At 35.5% G+C, this 22,463-nt stretch overlaps 1 protein-coding gene across 2 annotated transcripts in view; it reads right to left on the reverse strand.

The window, feature by feature from the left end:
• GLRA3 (glycine receptor alpha 3) overlaps positions 1–22,463 on the reverse strand; it is a 177,516-nt gene that overhangs the window by 54,273 nt on the left and 100,780 nt on the right. For both annotated transcript variants that reach the window (XM_026518883.3, XM_026518884.1), the window contains exons 4-5: positions 18,783–19,006; positions 10,275–10,357 (exon numbers count right to left, since the gene is read on the reverse strand). In XM_026518883.3, the coding sequence (XP_026374668.1) occupies positions 10,275–10,357; positions 18,783–19,006 (307 nt within the window). The remainder of the gene's footprint in view (positions 1–10,274; positions 10,358–18,782; positions 19,007–22,463) is intronic.

Consider the following 22,463-nt stretch of genomic DNA (forward strand, 5'->3'; position numbering starts at 1 on the left):
AAAAAGAGGTTATTGTTTAATACTGTCTACCATGAGTAGTATGCCAAAGAAATACTTACTCGAAGGGAGAATATGATTGAGAATATATTTAACTCGAAATCAGTTTTGAGAATTATAAACCAACTATAGATTCACGTTCGGTTTTAAGTGATCTAGAATCACATTTGGCCCAGCTTTCTCAGTGAAAGAGGAAAAGACAGAGGCTGAGATTTCTGGGTTTGACAACAGCTTGCAAAGGCTGATGTCCTTAACTAGCAGCTGGAATTAAAAAAAAAAAAAAAAAAGGACGAAAATGCTCACACTTGGCATATGCTTGCTGATTATTGCCAGGAGGAATATTACTCAAGTAAATTTTATTGACCTGACAAGAAACAACTGCTATGTCAAAATGTATTTAAGTAAAACATTTTTATATACAATTTGTGCATTTAATTTGAATAATCCTACCATTAACCAGGTTGTTAGATGTGGTTTCCTTTAAGTTATAGGCCTGCTCAATTATCTTCTTAGTCATTACACTTTCTCTAAAAATCTCTGGTATAACCAGCCTAAAACCATTATTCCATACGAGTGGTTCTAACTTTGGTTACTAGAAATAGATTCTGAAAGGACCGATGCTTGTTTTAAGTTTGTGAGCTATTAATTCACAGAAGTTTGCTCTGTCCATTTCATCGTTGTGCGGCTTTGGGAAAGTCACTTACCCTTTCTCAACCTTAATTTGCTGATATTTACAATGGAAATAAAACCCATCTCATTAAGTTGTGTTTAGGATTAAATCAGATAATATGTGTAAAAGATAATAAAACTACTGTGACATCACCTTTCTGTAAGACTTTTGTAGCTACACTGTTTTTATTTTATTGCCATATTTCATATGTTTAGAATATCTGATAATCACCAAAAGTGAACTTACAAAGATGAGGACAGACTGGGAGAGAATAGTCACGGGGTTAAGTAGGATGGGATCATGTTTAAGTGGGGAGTGATTTTAGAAGTAGCTCGTCCATTAGTGAATATTTGTGTCTTGGGAAAACTTGCTTTCTAACTAACATTGTAACCACAGAGGCTTCAGTAATAAATACTCAGCAAAATAAGGATAGTCCATATCTCTGACTAGCCAGGCAAAAGGCACAGTATTATTTTGAATAATATCCACACTGTTCTCAATTATGAAAGAGCTTGAAAACAGTAGAGATTATTAGGAAATAATTGTGAAAAATCTTCACCAAATTCCTTAAATAGTCTTGGCATAAATTCCAGAGTAACCAGTCTGAGTCATATCAGATGTGGTTTTGAAATGAATCTGAAAGTTAAATAGCAAAATCCTCCCATCTATCTTCAGATATTTCTATCCAAAACCCCATTAAAGCATATTTTGAAAGCTTCTTACAATTTTTGTCGATATTTTTTTCAAGTTGACCTTAAAAAGAGCTTTTCCTATAATTTTAGGGATTTAGGCTGCTCTTTGTGGAAAAGAGTCGTTTCTTCCCTGAATTATTTCCTTGTATTTTCTTTTCTAACCTGCATAATAAAATTTCTTTAGCTTTCTCACATTGGTGAGGTTTTCCTATTTTGTTACCTATGTTCCTCTTTAGATATGAATTGAGCAATTAGACCCTTAATAGATAACAGTGATAGTTTATATACCCCATGTCATCTTTGCCTTTTTATAAATAACAAAACTTTATTATGATGTTAGGAAATTATTATTCAATGTTCTTCCAAGCTTAAAAAATATTTTCAGTCCCCTTTTTCACCTGGGGGAAAAAACTGTCAATTTAGAAATTTTTGTTATGGTATAAATTAAAGGTTGAAAATTAAATCTTCAGTTTTCTCCTCACCCCTATTCCTGCACATCAGTTTGTGCTGTCAGTCCCTTCGGGGCATAGTCTAAGTCATAACATAGCTGTGTGTCCTTCCCTCATAGATCAGTAATTTCTGAAGCAAACAAACAAACAAGATGCATTTATAAATAAAACTGTGGTATCAATGAAAATCTATCTTTTGAAAAGATAGCTTTATGTTTTACTTCATACAGCCAATTAAAAAAAAAAGATCACATGGTAGATCCCAAACTTCAGTAAACTAACACAGTCTAATCCTGAGAAGGAAGGCTAGTGATCACTTTAATATTTACTTTATCTCCAGTAGAAATGTCACGCAATCTTACACATTACCAGCAATAACACACAAAAATTGGGGCACAAATCACACACCATTTTTTTAAAAATTAGATAAAACATGTAATGAAAAGTAGGGCTTCATTGCAGAACTCTCTCTGTAGCATATATGAGTTAATATGTTTTATTGATATTTTAATAGGTTTCTACTGGTGTGAATTTTGGAGATGCAAATTGTCATGGTAATTGCCCTGTATTTTCTGACTGAAGTTGACACCAAAAAAAAAAAAAAAAAAAAATTAGAAAGATAAATGAAACGAATACAATTTCTTTACACCCAACAGCAAATATTCACAGTATTTCTTCTAGAATTCTCTCATGAGGGTGAATGAGGATGTTGTAGACTAGAGGCATAACAGTATATTGAACTTCTAGCTTTTATAAAAGCAGTTGGGTAAAATTCTGTTGAGATTTGACAAATAAGCACGCTATGGGGCAGGCCTTTAGATTTGATAAAGGAAATGTTTGAACTTCAAACCTACAGGCATCCTCAGAGATACATTGCAAGTTCCTCTCTAGACCACTGCAATAAAGTGAATATTGCAATAAAGTGAGTCAAAAAATTTTTTGGCTTCTCAGTGCGTAAAAAAGTTACGTTTGCACTATACCATAGTCTAGTAATGGCACAATAGCATTAAGTCCCCCTCCACACCCCCAAAAAACCAATGTACATACTTTAATTTAAAAATAATTTATTGCTGGGGCGCCTGGGTGGCTCAGTTGTTAAGTGTCTGCCTTCGGCTCAGGTCATGATCCCAGCGTTCTGGGATCGAGCCCCGCATCAGGCTCCCTGCTCAGCGGGGAGTCTGCTTCTCCCTCTACCACTCCCCCTGCTTGTGTTCCCTCTCTTGCTGCCTCTCTCTCTGTCAAATAAATAAATAAAATCTTTAAAAAAATAATTTGCAAAAAAATGCTAACCATCGTCTGAGCTCTCGGTGAGTCATAGCGTTTTTGTTGGTGGAAGGTCTTGCTTTGGTGTGGGTGGCCACTGACTGATCAGGGTGGTGTCTGCTGACAGCTGGGGTGGCTGTGGCAGTTTCTTAAAACAAGACAATGATGAAGTTTGCCACATCACCTGACTCTTCGTTTCACCTCTGACTTCTCTGCGGCATGTGGTGCTGTTGGATAGCATTTTCCCTCACAGAAGAACTCTTTCCAAAACTGGAGTCAATCCCCACAAAGCCTGGTACTGCTTTACTGACTAAATTTATGTCATATTCTCAATCCTTTGTTGTCATTTCAACGATCTTCATAGCATCTCCACAACAGCAGATTTCATCTCAAAAAAACACTCCATGAAAGAGTTCCTCATCCGTTCAAGTTTTATCATGAAATTGTAGTGATTCAGTCCCATTATCAGGCTCCACTTCTAATTCTGGTTCTGTTGCTGTTTCCACCACATCTCCAGTCACTGCCTCCACTGAAGTCTTGAGGTCATCCATGAGGGAATATAATCAACTTCTTCCAAACTGCTCTTCCTCTTGATATTTTGACCTCTTCCCATAATCACAAATGTTCTTAATGGCACCTAGAATGGTGCATCATTTCCAGAAGGCTTTCAATTTACTTTGCCCAGATCCATCAGAGGAATCACTATGTATGGCAGCTAGAGCCTTACAAAAATGTATTTCTTAAATAACAAGACTTGAAAGTCAGAATTACTCCATGATCCATAAGCTGCAGAATGGATATCGTGTTCGCAGGCTTGAAAGCAACATTAATTTCATTGTCCATCTCTATCAGGGCTCTTGGGTGACCAAGTGCATGGTCAAGGTGCAGTCATATTTCAAAAGGAATTCTTTTTCCTGAGCAGTGGGTCTCATGATGTGCTTAAAATATTCAGTAAACCATGCTGTAAACAGATGTATTGTCATCCAGGCTTTGTTTTTCGATTTAGAGCACAGGCACAGTAGATTAAACGTTAGTTCTAAAGGGTTCTTTGGATTTTGGGCATGGTCGATGAGCATGGGCTTCCATTTAAAGTACCAGCTGCTTTAGGTCCTAACAAGAAAGTCAGCCTGTCCTTCAAGCTTTGAAGCCAGGCATTGACTTCTCCTTTCTAGTTATAAAAATCCTAGATGGCATCTTCTTCCCATAAGAGGTTGCTTCATCTCCATTGAAAATCCGTTACTTAGCTTAACCACTTTCATTAACAATCTGAGCTGGAGCTTCTGGAGAACTTGCTGCAGCTTCTACATCAGCCCTTGCTGCTTCACCTTACATTTTTATGTTATGGAGACCGTGTCTTTCCTTAAACCTCATGAACCAACCTCTGCTAGCTTCCATTTTCTTTTTCTTTAGCTTCCTCACCTTTCCCAGGCTTCGTAGAATTGAAGCGAGTCGGGGCCTTGCTCTGGATCAGACTTTGGTTTAGGGAAATATTGTGGCTGGTGTGATCTTCTATCCAGACCACTCAACCTTTCTCCATATCAGCAATAAGGCTGTTTTACTTTCTTCTCATTTGCGTTCACTGGAGTAGCACTTTTAAGTTCCTTCAAAAAATTTTCCTTGGTATTCACAACTTAGCATAAGAGGCCTAGCTTTCAGCTTATCTCAGCTTTTGATGTGGCTTCCTCAGTAAGCTTAATCATTTCTAGCTCTGATTTAAAGTGAGAGGCATGTGAGTTTTCCTTTCACTTGAACACTTAGAGGCCATTGTAGGGTTATTAATTGGCTGAATTTCAATATTATGTCTCAGTGAATGGGGAGGCCCAAGGAGAAGAAGAGAGAGATGAGGCAATGGCTGGCCCAGTGGGGCAGTCAGAACACATACAATTATCCAGTGAGTTTGCCATCTTATATAGGTGCAATTCATGGAGCCCCAAAACAATGGCAGTAGTAACGTCAAAGATCACTGATCACAGTAACAAATATCATAATAATGAAAAAGTTTGAAATACTGTGAGAATTATCAAAATGTGACACAGAGGCACAAAGTGAGCAAATGCTGTTGGAAAATGGTGCCGATAGACTCACATGACGCAGACTTGCCACTCATCGTCCAGCTGTAAAAAACCCCCACAAAATACATGAAGCACAAAAAAGCAAAGTGCAGTGAAATGAGGTGTGCCTGTATACATGGCGACTCATTCTTTGGCTGCAAAGGAATTCTCGGTGACGAGATTTAGCATTCTAGGTTAATCTGAGGGTAAAGTTTCAGTCTTACTGTGGCTATTTCATTTTGATTTTAAATGGCAGCCAAATGAATCACTGTGATAAATGCCATTTGAATTACAGCTAATCATTTCTATTCTATTTATAATTAAATATTGAAAAAAGTAACCTTGGTTTTCTGATTTTTTTAAGTTCAGTGAAAGTGCTATATGAGTGTACTCTCCATGAATAAGCTAGATTAATAATATTTGAAAAGCAGTCTCTAGGAAACATATGTTAAAATGTCACAGAGCTTTGCATTGTCTTTCTCTGTTTAACTCTTTCCATTTGTCCCTCAACTTTCCTTAAACTCAATGATGTTGCCTTCTTTTTCCTCTCTTTTGCTTTTTATTTTTAAGACTATCTTCAGAAATCTCGTTTATCTTCATGTCTCCAAGCAACACTGCTAATCTTATTTCTCTATATTTCCACAACCATTCCTTATTCAAGCTGTATTGCAAACCTGCCACTAATCTAAAATAAATTTCTAATGAAATCCGTAGTTTTACAAGAAACACAGCATATTTAAGCAGAAGTCAGCTTCTGCCCCACTTTTTCCATTAATCACCTACATTTTCTAATTCATGTAACTGAAGCAACATTTAATCTTTGTGATTAAGAGAAAACTTGAGAGAATCATCTTTTTGTTGAATTCTTAGGCTAATCATTGAAAAAGTCTTCAAAATGTTTTCTGTCTTCCCCGTTATTGCCTCAGCTCTTTGAATTGCTCATTAATTTATGATGGAATTAGCTATCTGCAGTGTGTGGATTGCTTTTCATTCTTTATTTTTCAAATAAAGTTTTTGCCTGAGGTTCTTTTCTAATGTCAGATCGGTAGATAGGGCTGGAAACGATGGAGTGCTCAGGATTTTCCTTTCTTGTTTCAAGCTAGTATATTTACCATTATTTCCTTCTCTTCACTCTGTATCGCTTATATGCCACCTAATTTTTCTCCTTGAAGAGTTTCTCTGGAGGTGTCTCTAGGTTCTTGGACTTTTCAAAGTACCAGTTTGGGGTTCTTATGTGTTCTTTGAATGCTCTGTTTTTCCTTGTGGGTCAAAGGCCTAGCTCAGTAGGGTTTAGTACAGAAAACTGCTTTGGCTGTGTCTCAAGATTTTGATAGCTAGTGCCTTCAATGCCACTTAATATGGAGTTTTCCTTTATTTCTTCTTTAAACAAGGAGTCGTTATTATATGCTGTTGGTTTCCTGGATCTACCTTTGTCTAGTAATATATAATAATTTATGTTAATATATAGTAATTTATAGTAATTTTATATTGTTATTAGTCATACTGCATTTTAGTGAGAGATCACTTTCCATCATGTGTTGATTTTCAGGAATTTATTAAAGCTTCCTTTGTGGCTTTCCACATAATTTGTGTAATTGTTCTTGTATGCTAAAAACAAACCATGAGTTTTCTCTTTATCTATAAATTACTGTTGTTTCAGTATCTGTACCTGTACTTCCAAGTAAATTTCTGATTTATCTATTTTTTTTAAATTGTAGTTTTTTTGCTTTATCTATTTAGAACTTATATGGAAGATATTTTTATAATTATTATAGCTTATTTACATATTGTTTTGCATCAGCACATTACTCAAGCATTTGTGTCTTATAATTTTTTTTCTATAGTTTTTTTTCTGATATTAAAATTATCACCCTGGATTTTTTTAGACACATTTCTCCGATATGCATTTTTCTGTCTTTTTCTCCTGAAATTTTTTACAAAATGTTTTAAAAAGTGTTTAGTTGACAACATATTGTTGGGTCTTAATATTTGTTAACATCGAGTTGGAGCGTCTCTTTATTTTGCTATGTGAATTTAACCTTTGCATTTATTTTGGTTTTTTTTGTTTTTGTTTTAGTTCTTTTTTTAAGTAGGCTCCACGCCCAGCGTGGAGCCCAACTCAGGGCTTGAACTCATGATCATGAGATTAAGATCTGAGCTGAGATCAAGAGTCAGACGCTTAACCAACTGAGCCACTCAGGCATCCCACATTTATTGCGATTGTGGTAACACTGAAAGCTATTTTTGCTCTCTTTCTGTGCTTCCTAATACTGTATTTTCATTTCTTTTATTTATCACCTTTTCCACATTCTATCTGATGAATCAGTATTTTTCAGTTCTGGCTTGAAAGTTCTTTATTCCATTTTTATTCCTTCATGCTATCCTTAGCTCATACTTGTTTTTGGTTTTCTCATCAATTTCTATCACAGGACCTCTCTTCCCCTGGACTTGCCCTGCCCACCTCTTCCTGGTGCCTTGCTTCTCCCTACACTAGGAACTGTGTATCACCCAGGGTTTTAAGTCCAAGTCATGAAAAGACACTTTTGGAGGTGTGGGCTCATGGCTAGTTTAGACAGCACCTGCTTTTCTAAATTATTTATTACCCGTTAGCACTGTTCTTGCCTTAGTTACTCTTGCCTTTGTACTAACAGTATCCATTAACATCTACTTATCATCTTTATTTTTTTATTTTTATTTTTTTACTTATCACTTTAATGCAAATCTGCATAAAGAACTCAAAACTGGTCCTCCAAGTTCTTCTTTTTTTTTTTTAAAGATTTTATTTTATTTATTTGACAGAGAGAGAGAAAGAGGGAGAGTGAGCACAAGCAGGCAGAGCAGCAGGCAGAGGGAGAGGGAGAAGCAGGCTCCCTGCTGAGCAGAGAGCTCTACCTGGGGCTTGATCCCAGGACCCCAGAATCAGGACCTGAGGTGAAGGCAGCCACTTAACTGACTGAGCCCCCCAGGCACCCCTTAAGTTCTTAAAAACAGAAACTTTTGTGCTTTATATATCATTGTGTTACCCAAGATATTGAGTGTAATATATTAGATACTTGACAGATATTTTTCCATTGATTCTTAGATGAATGAACATTCCTCAGGTCACTTAGAACAGTCCTGGCCATTGACAGACATCATGGAACATTCATTGAATTTAAGAAAGTTTGGATCATGGCAGGTCATTGAAACCTTTGCCTTTAAATTATGTGCCTTTTTTGCTTGTTTTGTACACCTCTCAAACCAATTTGTTTTCTTTTTTGCCTTTGCAATCAGACCTCAATCAAGACACTAGCTTCCTTACAGCTCTTTTCCAGCAGGTTAACTTATTTTCCAGCAGGTTAACTTGTCATTTTAAGCCATCATGAAGAAGAAGAAGAAGAAGAAGAAGAAGAAGAAGAAGAAGAAGAAGAAGAAGAAGAAGAAGAAGAAGAAGAAGGTAGTTTATCTACCTTTTCATAATTGCCTTTCCTTGTTCAACCTGGCTTGACGATATCGCCACTTCTCAGAGTCTTTATTTCATTATGAGGGATCCCATGTTACATAAAACATTACATTAAATAAATTTGTATCCTTTTCTCCTGTTAACCTGTTTTGTCTGTCTAATTCTCAAGCCCAGCTGAAAACGGGTAAGAGGGTAAAGATGAAATTTTACCTCCCCTATGGTATCAACCTCTACTGTTTCTACCTTCCACATCATTCCCCTTTGTCCCTACTTCTATTCTTTATTTTGAAATACTATGAAACCTTCTTAAATAACCTTGGTTCATTTGGCTCAAAGAATCTTTAAAGAAGATTCATTCTCTTGCTCCTAAATCTTGAACAATTCCTCCCTGCTCATTAGATAGCATCCAGCATGTCTGGTTTAGTAATGAGGGCAACTGTTTGTCTTCTGCTATTTTGCACATGATTTTATTTTCTCGATACTCTTCTATGTACCTAACTTTGTCACCAAAATACAGAATCAGCCTGTCGTCAAAATACCTTCATAGTATGGCTGAAAAAAATCTCCACTGCTGGGAATCTTTTCTTGCCCCTCCCCATTTATATTTCTAAATAGTTCCCCCAACTAAAACTACATTATTTTCCTTTCATTTGCTCAGTACTTTATTCATGTGTATGCTTAACATTTAAGAACTACTTATAAAAGTAAGACATTTAAATTTAACAAGACGGCGTTATTATTATCAGAGTAAGAGATACTTCCTTACTTGAAGAGAAACCAAATGGAGAGGCATGGCCGCTTCCCCCACGAAGTAGGCTCGCCACCTAGCGACAGCTCCTCCGCACTACAAACCTTGCCTCAGGCCTGCGAATCTGAAGACCTACCTTCCAATTTTCCTCAAGGAATATGTCAGATTTTTTTTTTTTTTTTTTTTACACAGTACCACAAGAAAAAGATTGCGTAATGCTTACATTTTTATGCCGTTAAACATTTTAACCAATTAAGTTTGGGTTGATTCTATAGATAAGTTCAAAGAAACGGAAAGACCTGTAATTTTTGTGTTAACCTGAATCGGTGACGCCCAAGGACCCGCTTTGAAAGGCGAAATTTAAAGGGATGCTTGTAAGCTTGGCTAAATCTCTGTAAAGTGTGAGAAATTTCTCTTCTCCGGAGATCACACGCATAACATACCCAGCAGAGTACGCTCTGAATAAACTTTAGCCAAATGGCTCAAAGTAAGCATAGGCTTTGGAACCGGAGGATTTGTCGTCACCACCTCCATCTTGGAGCACAGCACCCAAGCGCTCGAGATGACCATTCCGACAGGTGGAAACATGGCGACAGCAATATCTGTTTTGTGAGTATCGAACATAACATATACAAAATGCTTGGTCTGTAGCAGGGACCCAATAAAAAAATGGTGGCTTGTTTTTAATGATTATTGTCTTTTTTTACCTCGATAATTTGTATAGAGATATATAGCTGGTTGTCAAGTGTAAAAACTGTTATTCCTAGGTCCTCAATTCATTTATCACAGTCTAGACCGCATGTGTTGCAAGACAGTACTTTACGCGGTGACAGGTAACATGCCTGTTTAGTAAGTATATGACAAAAACAGTTACAAAGTTATAAACATCTACTTAATCCATTAAAATGTATATTGACTACAGTTTTTAAAGTGTACAGAAAAAAAAAGTTCTCCATACTTACAACTTTCCAGTTGCATTATACACGTCTGTACATCCATTGGAAAATTCTTGAGATCCATTGGACAAGAAAGTGTTAATGTCAATCTGGAAGAATTCAAAATAATTATTTAAAAAATAATTTATGATATCATATTAACATTCTGTTGTTCAGGGTACAACTGGGAAACAAGCTTTGATTAGTGACTAACAACTCTTCAAATAAAATTTGCTCCAACTTGGGTATGTTATTTACTATGAAACAGCTGTACCTTTATATATAAATCTGTTTTTCAGGGAAGAGAAAACTATATGTTTAAGCATCCAATCAATTTATTTATTTTGCTCAATCATTCATTCCTTTGCAGAGGACTGTAAATGTCTACAAAAGGTCTATATTTCCAGAAAAGACCCTCACAAAGAAATTTGAGAGTGAGTACCATAAAATTTATACCAAATGCCAAAGGGCATATTTCCCCAAACTCACGTGTACAGCATGTTTGAGGAGGCAAGTACCTCCGGGGAATTAGAAAACCAGGGCGCAGGAAGCAATCCTGTGTGACAACTTCCAGTCGTCTTTGAAACATTGAAGAAGTTGTCAGTGAATATCCAGCAGTAATATCAGAGGGAAAAAAAAAAAAAACCTGGATCGGGAGGACTTGAAAATTCTGGCTGTTAGAATGGGGTCCTCTGCTGTAGGACTAGGGCATTTCACCAGATTTTGCCAGGGTCAAGAACTAGCCGTCTAGAATATGTAGGACATAATCTTATGCTCATCGTAAGTCTTCTAATTTGGCTCATACAAATAGGTTGAGCTGGATGGTGTACACCAGCATTCTGTCCCTTTGCCCTCTCCAGAAAGTATTTGTATGTTGGCATTCCAGATAATTCATAACTCATGAAAATACACATTTTTTATGGAAACGTATACTACCCAGATAATCTTGAAAGATTAGCAAGAATTTGTAGTTCTTGGACCAGGGAAAAAGAGGCCCAGATCCAAACAAACCCAAGTTTATTCAAATAAAGTTCTTATCTGAGAACTCTCTAGCCAGCCCCTTTACTTAAAGTACTCCCATTGAAATTCATCATATCAGTGGGTGCCTTTGGTGGGGTTTTTTTAACCTAAACTTTGTGATCGTAGGTCGATTAGTTTACTTCCCTATATTTCAGGGTTCTCATCTCCAAAATGAATGTAATCACAGTACTTGCTCTGGAGAAACGTGAGCAATACATGAATTAACACACGTAAAGTGCTTAGACAAGTATCTGACACGTCGTAAACACTCAATAAATATTAGTTACGAAGGATTACTAGTATCCTACCACCTCCAGACTCCTCCATCTTCCCCAACCTTGAATTACATAGGAGGAGCACAAAGATGACTGGATTAAATCACATATAAAGCTGGGGTGCCCAGGTGGCTCAATTGGTTAAGCATAGGACTCTTGGTTTTGGTTCACGTCATGATCTCATGGGTAGTGGAATCGAACATGGTGTCGGACTCCCCACCCAGCAGGGAGTGTGCTTGAAGATTCTCTCCTCCTGCACCCCCTCTTGCGCTCTCTCACTCCCTCTCTCTCTAAAATAAATAAATAAATCTTTAAATTTTTTTTAAAAAAGTCACATATAAAAGCTATTTAAGCTTAAACAAAAAATAATCATCAGCACTGCCAAATGTAACCATATTCTCCGAAATGGCATTTTCATGTAGACCATAGACATAAAGTTATAATAATGCACGTTCTACAGTGAATACTCTTGGTGAGGCCCGATTAACATAATTTGAGAGATATAAACAGACAGACATGTGAAGCTGTTGAATTTTTTAGAATCCCAGGAGGATCATTTGACAATTCCTTCAAGTCAGAGTCCATAACACACTAAAATAATTCATGCGGCTCATTCTTCAAGAGCAATTTCCTCCTGGTTCAGCTAGGTTAAGTGACCTTGTGAGTACGATCTTGTAAATTTACAAAGTTCTCTCTGAAAAAGGCAACTGTAAAATGAGGTGGACACGATGTTCTCTGTCTTGTGAAGGGTTCATTAGAAGTGTATGCACAAGTGTATTTTGAACATACGCACATTAATTTTCCAAACATCCAGGGCTCTCGGGACAGCCAGTTTCAAATGTTGGCTTGCAGAATTAATTCTGTGACCTTTTGTATGGAAGTGAATAGCATTCTCAGAATCTTTTCCAAGCTCTCACCATGCATGTGATGTCAAATTCATATCCTGGCTATTTTTTTGGCATAAAATGAGAGACATTACATAATTTTTTTTAAAAAGAAGGGCTTGAAAGGAATTATTTGGCAAAGAAAATCACTGTTTGTAGAACTTTTGCCATAAATCATATCCTGAAAAACATCTGTTTATGAACATTCTTTCTTTTTTTTAAAGTTCTATACAATTACCTAACAACATATGGATGAAAAAATACATGTCAGCCCGATGGGTGTGATACTGAATTTCTTCACCAAAACATTATATATAAATTAAAGATACGTTCTGACCACATCAAAAGAAAGCTAAATCAAAAGGCAATTAATCACATTCTACTGTTTTGGAAATGAATATCTTCTTGTGTAAGAGAGGACACTAAGTTCTCTTTCTGAGACAAGACACATAAACAGGATATGGTGTTTTTTTTATTTTCTCTTAAAAAGTCTTGGCTTAGTGAAGTAGTAATGTTAAAATAGATGACTAAAATCTGGGACAAACAGTTGACCTGATTAAAATGGAGGTATTGCCCAATTTTAAAAAATATTTTATTTATTTATTTGAGCAAGAGAGAGAGCACTAGCAGGGGGAGCAGCAGGCAGAGGGAGAGGGGGAGGCTTTGCAGGGAACCCAATTCGGGGCTCGATCCCAGCATCCTGGGATCATGACCTGAGCCGAAGGCAGACACCTAACAGACTAAGCCACCAGGTGCCCCAGTATTGCCCATTTTTGAACAAGCATTGCCTAGGGTATGATGTCTATCTCAATCATTAATTAAGTATATATACTTATACATATAAGTATATATATATATATGTTAAGTATATATATATATATGTGTGTGTGTGTGTGTGTGTGTTCTTTGACTCCATTTTTGGCTCTTTATAAAACTGATAAGTATCTTTATTAGTTCCTAATATTTCTAAATTTAAGGCCATAAGAGCAATTACCTTTTTTTAAAAAAAAAATTCATTTATTTATTTGAGAGAGAAAGAGAGAGAGAGAGAGGGAGAGCACGACAGGAGGGGCAGAGAGAATCTCCAACAGACCCCATGCTCAGCACAGAGCCCAGTGTGGGACTCGATCCCACAACCCTGAGGTCATGACCTGAGCCAAAACCAACAGCTGGAGCTCAACCAACTGAACACCTCTTGATTAATTATCAGCTTTGCAATATGAGCTGTAATATCATAATAAGGGTAATACGTCTATTGTACTTACTATGTAGTGGACACTGTTTTAAAAAATTTACAATTTCTCAACTAACTTATTCCCTATGGCAAATTTATAAGACGGGTAAACAATATTACCTTATTTTAGAGATGAGGAAACTAAGAGGTCACCTCACCTGGCATCACAAAGCCGAGATTAATAGGGCTGAATTTGCACATCTGGGAGCCCAGCTCTAAATTCTATACCCTTAACCACTAAGTATACTGCCTTTCAAAGGCCTTGAAACATTTTTCATGAAAATGGGTTTTTTAATTAAATGATTTTTCAAATTTTGTATTTATATAATGCAAGAAATGACATATTTCATTCAGCATTATTACATTTAAGGTAAAAGACACATAAATGATTCTTCCCAAAAAATCAGAGAAATGTAATTAAACTTTAGAAAATATAAGGCGTTTCCCCATGGATTTTACATATTTACTTGAGTGATTTGGTATTTTATTATGATTCTATACAGATCAAAAAACTCTCAGGAGAGATTAGATTGTTGGAGCACTAGAAAGGAGACCGTAACTAATGTTCTAATCTGGAATTTTATTGTTATCTGATTTTAGAGATGATTTTAAAGCTTGTCAGCCCATCACCAGTGGAATCTCCGTGTTGTCCATGGTTCCTTCGGGAAGCCAATGTCAGTTAAAGACCTCTTCAGAAAAATATGCATAATCACACATATGCAAAATTCTCCTCACAACATCTATTTTATGGTTTGTAAATTGATTGCCCTTGAATAAACAACATCTTAAAAAGCATCTGTTGATAAGTTTGCTTTTTCTATTAAAATTAATGTTCAAAAAATAAATACATATTGCATAAGTAAGCCTTAAGTCTTTTCACAACTGACTTTCAAAGAAAGACTGATTATATTTAGTTTAAATAAAAGTTGAAATTGTGTTATGATCTTTGACAAGTCACTGTGCATAACATTTTTGATCTAAAATTTCTTTCTGTTATTTGATTTTTAATGTACTAATGCTCCCGTAATAGAAGCAGTAAAATTGGATGTATTAGTATGTATTAGTAGTATTAGTAAAGTAAGTAATAGATAATATTAAACTGCCTCTGATGTGCTCCCATGATTTTGTGGTAAGGATTTTACCATCCCCTCTTTACGAGTGACAAAACGGGAACTTACATTAATAACTTGCAAGTGTCCATACAGTGCTAATTTACAGATTCTGGAAAATACCAGCAATTGTCCTTTTTGGGGGGTCTTGTTTTCTTTTGAGGAAGTTACAAATAACAACTTTACTGTCTGTTATATGCCTGGCACTATGCTGGGTGCTTTACATACATTATTTTAGGCTCAAGGTAATTAGCATTTTCACTCTCATGTATATAAGAAAAATGACCTTTCACACATAGAAACTTGCCCCAAATCACAGCTGGTAAATGGTAGAGGCTGGATCTGGCTTGGAAGGGACAGTCATCTGTGGGCCTCTGTGTGTTTTGGTACACCTCTGGTGGGTGTGCCAAGACTGTAAGGCCCACACTATTCTTTTACCTGAGCCATTTCTCAGGGTTGTTTATGCAGCTGCTAATTTTGAGAGATGAGATAACATTGTTCTTCCAGACAAAGAGGAGGCTTGCTTACTGCTTGCTATAAATGCAGTGGATCCCCCAAACTCAGTGTCCCGCAGCTGGGACACACATTCACAGTGCGTGTTACATCCATCACATGCCTGATGCATCGTTTCAGACAAACTTGAGGGCAAGGGAGAAGTTAGGCAAATTCACTGATGCTTGCGTTGCTTGCTTGCAGTAAGTAATGCATTCCTTTATTTCTGACCCAGAGTCTTGGGTCTTCTGTCAGCAGCCATAAAATAAGTAATAAGCTAATTTTATAAGTAGAGTAAAACCAAATCCCAACTTGGACCATCTAAGAGTCATGTATCTGGCTCCAAAGTCCTCCCTTGAAAAGGACTTGATTTAAAAAGTATCAATGTAACTCATGGATATCATTTAGAAGTTCAAACACTATAGAAAGCATAAAAAAAAAAGTTGTATTTTTGCCCTACTCATCCAAACCCCGGTTCAGTTCTAGCTCCTAGGAGGCAACCTCCCTTTAGACACTTGTCAAAGATTTACAGTCATATATCTCAATTGCTATTATATTATGCTTGATTTTTTTAAGTTTGTGAAATTATCTATTAATTTCATACAAGGAAAAAAAATTTTTTATACCACACTCCATGTACTTAACTCTCCTGTAATACTCAAAATTTAGTTGCATAAATATTTATGGTTAAATTAATATTCAGTGTTTACATGTTATGAATAAGTAATTACTATTCGTGGTTAAGCATAGTCATTTGCTATAATTATAATTCTCATGTAGCATTTTGTTTTTGCTAGTACTAATAATTATCTCCTTTTAATAGTCAACAAACTCCCTATCAGAGCTACAAAGTGCCTCTCGATGGTCAATACAGTGGGTAACCTATCAATTCCTTGTTTTTCATGGAAACTTCTATTTTTTTCTGTTCTTTCTTTCTATTAAGATATTAAACCTCTATATTGATGTTCTGATTTTCGCATTCTTTCTCCTCTATTTCTTTGTATCTTGATTCTACTTCTGGGAGACTGCTTCACTTCATCTTCCAAATATTCTACTGATTCTTCTTTTCACTTTGGTTTACTATTTGCTCCTGTTATGCTCTGAATGATTCTTTTTATTCCTTTCTTATTTCACATGTTCAGTTGTCTCATCTATTCAGAGTTGTTGTTTTTTAAGGGACTCTTCTGCTCTCTGCATTTTCTCCTGAGTCAAACCTTTTCTCTTCCTTTAATTTCCTCCTCTTTTCTCTTCATTTTCTCTGTGTGTTTCTTTTGGCCTCTGCTGCTGCTGCTGCTGCTTCTTCTTCTTCTTCTTCTTCTTCTTCTTGTTTTAAGATTTTACTTATTCATTTGAGAGAGAGAGAGAGCACAAGCAGGGGGAGAGGTAGAGGGAGAGGGAGAAGCAGACACCCCATTGAGCTGGGAGTCTGATGTGGGGCTCAATCCCAAGACCCTGGGATCATAACCTGAGTGAAGGAAGCTGCTTAATCATCGGAGTCACCCAGGCACCCCATGGCCTCTGTTTCTTTTTTTATTGTTAATATTATAGAATGTTTTCAAATGTCTGTTTTTATTTAAGAATGAGGCAAGAAAAACCATTTGGAACTCAGTTAGTAGCAGATGGTTCATTGAGTAATGGTTTTAACAGTAAGATAGTAACATGGCTGTGCAGATTTTTCCTTGGTGGTTCCCCAATTGTCGGTATCTGTAGATCTTTTCCCAGAGGTATATTCTTCTGACTACTACTGTTCAATAGAAGCAGTTTAGGACTGGCTTTCAGCATCTCAGGGAGAACAAAGGTTTCACCACACAGTGTGCAAACCTCATGTAATCTCCATTTTCTTAGTACAATGCCTCATGACAGATGCCAGCTGTGCCTGGAGTCTCTACTCCTGAAGCTCTTGGTACAATCTCTCCCAGATTTTCTGTCCTCTTTCTGCTCATTTTGGATGGCATAAAGGTAGTTTCTAGTCTGAAGGACATGGACAAGAAAATCAGGAATAGAAAGCTCAGTCTTCTTTCTGCAAATTTTAAATCAATTCTTGTCCTTTTCTTTCATTTCTAGCTCCTCCTTTCTGAAGTCTTAGCTGCCTAAATTTCTAAAAGTTTGAGGATATTATTTTCTCCCTTTTGGGTTCCCCCACTGTAGCTTAAATTTCAGTTGTGCCTGGTAAGTCAGTTTTCACAATGCATTCATTTTCCAGCGTCCTAAAATATGTCATCATTGCGCATCTGTCACTGCCTCTTTTCCTGTTACTTTCATCCTCCTGTGTGTTAATGCCATTTTTGTTCCTTACTTGGTTTATTTCTTTGTTTTAGGAGGTTTAAGAAGGAAATACGGATAAATGGGTAAGTTCAATAAGTCAGGTCTGCCAGGACAGTCTTTAAACAAGCAGGAAAGCCAGGACTCTCATGAGACATCACAGATGTTCCATTTGTAAATTGAGTGAAATTTTTTTTCTAGCACAACTTTTGTTAACAAAGAAACTGTTTGCCATTTGAAGATTTTAAAGTCCTGTGAGATTTCTAAAAACAACTCACAATAAATGAATTTAGTCTGATTAAGCAAGCCAGGATATAACAAACAAAAACTAGGAGCCGAGAGGCATCATCTGTTTCATCTGAACTCATACTGGAAGACAAAAGATGCAATTCAGAATCATTTCATAACTTTTCTCAAAAATATTGCAAGATATGTAAGCAATTCATAATGCATGGCACCACTTTTAATTCCAATAAGACCTGATACAAACAATGAAATATCCACAATCTACCCATAAACCAAATAAAGAAAATAATTATGGAAGTTTTAAGATAATCATTTTATTTTAGAATATTTTCCAGGTGTGACACAAATCATCAAATATATCCTTTCAAATTGCTATTTATTGATTTACACCTGTTTGCTACTTAATAAACAAAGTTGAATGAACTCTGAAGTTCAACAGTCAAGACATTTTAATATTATTTAAATATTATTTATATTTTGGTATTAATTATTGTTATGTTTTGGTGTTAATTTTTAAAAGCTACATAGTCTTCTTAGAAATGCATTATAAATAACTGAAATGTAAGTAAGACCTTCTCTAAAGAATGACCAGAGAAGCCCAACAAGATTAAAAAAATACAAATACCTGAAAAATAATTTGTGGAAAATGAATCTCAGACATGTAAATCCAAATATTTCTTCACCAACATATATTTAAAGGAAGTATGCATTCATAAAAATATAATCACAATGTATGAATCAGCTATAGTTCAATTTGCCTTTAAACTGCCTACCAATTTGGCTGATATTAAGAGGCTGAGCCATTTGTTTAAAAAAGTGGATTTTTAAGAATTACTCATCAGTTCCTAGATCTAGAATTTGAGTCTATTACTGGTGATTGGACATATTCGGGAAATGATGTATTAGAGGACCTCAAGTGGAACAATGATAGCACTTACTCAAAAATCTCAAAACACTCATTAAAAAAAACCACACAGTATTTCACTGAAATCAGGAATTTGTCTATGACTCACCTTATTGAATAAAGAACATTTCCATTCTTGAAAATTCTTAACAATTTGTTGTCTGTAGTAACTTCATGAAAGTTGGCGCCTTTTTCATTGGCAAAGAACAAATCAGGTTTCCAAATGGAATCCAGCATGGAAGGGTCTAGGTCTAAAGAGTCATCAGGATATTCACTATATGCAAGGCGAGGATCATTCCATTTCTGACGAAGAAAGATATTCACTCTGTAATCCTATGATAAAAGAAAGAAAGAAAAAAAAAACTGCTTTAAAGGTTTAGAATCTTATGTGCTATTCTTCAGGCACCTCTGATTTCAGCAAAAGCCACTGACATCTTGTGAGCTTTCCATACCCCACAGTCCTCACTCATTACTACTGACAAGAGTCATTTTAGTTACAAGGCTTTGCCCATGTTTTTAGTGATCTATATATCTCTAAAGAAAAGGTCACAGAAGAGTACAATTTTATTATGCTTATATTTTGCTATTCCATTCAAATTTCACTTTTGTGAATAAAACGTTGGATTGCTACTAGACACTTGAAGTAAAATATTTACATCTTTGCATTTATTTTCCAGAACCATTTCTTTTAGTACATATCCAATAGCATCCAGAATGAATTTAGTGAAATTTTCTTGAAAGCTGTCTATTTTATAAAAGTGATTATAGGTACTTCTTTAAAATGAAGATACATATCCTCATGTTTAATATAGCATATAAATTCCATGAAACAGGTGATTTGGAAAAAATAAAAGGTGATTTTGAAGTAATGAAAGAATAATAATGGAACATTATTGCCAGTAATCCTTCAATCAGATTTGGCTAAAGAATTTTCCCAATTAGACTATTCGTACGTAACTTCAAAAGGGGAAGAGTCAAAGATTTCAATCATATTCTTGCTCACAATTTTTGGACTAATGTATAGAATGACATAGATTCATAGCAAGCTGTATGTGTGGGTTTTGTACACAGTGTATGGACATCAACACTACCAATGACTTTATAAATACAATTTTCCCCTTAGATATTTGAAATGAGTGAATAGATTAAATACACAGACTTCATTATAAGCATGAGTAAAATGAACATTTTAGGAAGATTTTATTTCCATGGAAAATAGCCAAGGCTGGAGATATTCAGAGAAACCGAATACCAATTTTCATCTATTTTTTTTTTTTTATTTCTTGAAAACCAAATTACCAGTTAAGAGAATATAATAACCAAGCAATCACAAAGAATGTTTCAGTAGTATCAGGCCTGGTGGATTGCTTCTCTTGCATGGAGGTCAAATTCAGAGTAGTGAACGTTACAAATCTATATGTTCCCTTGATTATTATTTGTGTGCTGAGACCCTTATCTTCTAACTGTAACTGAGGTTACATACCAGATAATATTTTTTTCTGCTTGCTAGGTGCCCCATGTATCTTCCAAAGTGACAATGGAACAGTTCACTTCAGCTTTTTACCACAAAGTTCACGATAATGTGGAAATCTCACCAGCCACAAGGATCTGCAGAACCTGTAAATGGGGATATATGAACAAGCTTCTACCAGCCGAAGACAGGTCTCTCTTAGCGTAGAGTTCAGAACGCCAAGAAGCATAGCTCCCTGGTTGGTGGCCAGCTCTTGCATCCCTGTACTGCTCTGTAGTCTGTGCCTCAACCCTCATTACCGCCAAAGGAATAAATGATTGGACTAAAGTCAGTGTCTCCCTGCCTTAACTATAGGAGAAGATAAAAGCTACGCCAGTTACAATGATGCCTGCCAGGAAAAATAACTGACAAGTAAGGAATTTCCTTTGGACTGATTCTTAAGATTTTTTAATATACATATACAATTATATGTAATTGAGAACACTCTGCAAGTGTTCCCCACTGTGAGGCTAAAATAAAAGTACCTTTAAGCTACAGTGTATGTAATAAAATTTGGTTGAATCTCCTTATCCTATGCTATTGGTTTAGTGATATATTTTATAGACAGAATCTCAGATCTTCCAGGAACACTTTTTGCTACAAGAATGAGCTAAAACAAAACAAAACAAAACACCATAAAAACAAAAACCACCCAGGTATCCTTCAGTTTCTGATTCTAAATCACTCAAGGCAGAAATCAACTGTCACCTGTCCAACTGTCCAACTGTCACAAAGGCCAAATGCTATCCTATATCCACTGTGCTCTTTCTGTGAATAACCAGAAATATCTTTGTTTACTAACACATTTAGGTTTTCGGTTTAGGGCCAGGGTCCAAAGCAAGACTCAGAAATGACCATCTCCTGAAAACCTAGAAACTAAGATTTTAATGATTCTCACAGTTTGGGTTTTGATCTGCCTGCAAATGAACATTGTTCCGGGAAGCTTCCCTACTAAACAACCAAATTCAGCATTTCAAAAATAAATTTTTAAAGCTTATTCCTCATAGCCAGTGTATCCCATTTATACTAGGCAACCAATATTATTTATGAGTCTCGATCATTTGCGAAAATGTGCAAAGGGTAAAAAAAATGACAGTCAAATAATGCCACCTGAAAGAAGTCCTTGTAACTTGATTTGAAATAACGTGCCTATGCTAAAAGACCGTGAACTAAAGCAGGAAGCAGGAAACAGTTTTGCAAAATAGAGATAATGGATGTGTATGCAGCACATACAAAAAATTTTAAAATAGACTTACTAAAGCCAGTTTAAAATGTAATTATTCCTTGACTATACATGAAATAAAGACTAACTGTTTTATTAATGGAATTTTCCTGTTCACCTGGGCTATGCTCCTATAAGGGTGAAAATGTAGAAAGGTTATAGGTGAATAAAAAAAAAGAGAGTAATAAATATGAGATAATATATATGAAAATGAAATAAATACTTATATTTCACATTTCTGAAATCTAGACATGTATTGAACTCATTCATAAGTCATAAGGCAACTGAATTGACTTTTATATGGAATCAAAATCTTAGGACGGAGACATTGAATGATTCTTTTCCCTACAAACTCCTTTTGCAGTAAAAACTTCAGAAGTTAATCTTACTTTTTCAACATTTTTTCGTCTTACATACTAAGTAATATTTATTTATTATATGTTATACTATATTAGTATCTGCCCTAACTGCCGCCAAAGGAATAGGTGATTGGACTAATGTCAGTGTCTCTCTACCTTAACTATGGCAGAAGATGAAAACAACTCCAGTTATAATGATGTCTGCCAGGAAAAATAACTGACTAGTTATATATGTTAACTATATGTTATATAGTTATATGTATATGTTATATTATATTAGTATATTATTAATATTATACAATAACAGTGATGAAATACAGTGATTAATTATATAGAAAGACTAATTTTGACATTTCAGAAGTCAAAATTTATTGTTATTATTAGAATAGAATGATACACTTTATTTTAATTAGTTTAAATTAATTTTTTAAGAAAATATTTTGTTGACAGAGTAGTTATATATCATGTTTGGTTTTGAAAGTAAGTATCCATTAAAATGTAGTTTAAATTCCATTTGTATGTTACATAGTTAATAATAGGCCTTATATTTGAAATCTTACATTATGAGGTACAAAAAATAATAATTCAGTTAGGCAAATTTTATTTTATTTTTTATAATAATTTTTTATTATATTATGTTAGTCACCATACAGTACATCCCTAGTTTTTGATGTAAAGTTCCATGATTCATCACTTGCG

The sequence above is a fragment of the Ursus arctos genome, unplaced genomic scaffold (assembly GCF_023065955.2).
Source record: "Ursus arctos isolate Adak ecotype North America unplaced genomic scaffold, UrsArc2.0 scaffold_11, whole genome shotgun sequence".
Taxonomy (NCBI): domain Eukaryota; kingdom Metazoa; phylum Chordata; class Mammalia; order Carnivora; family Ursidae; genus Ursus; species Ursus arctos.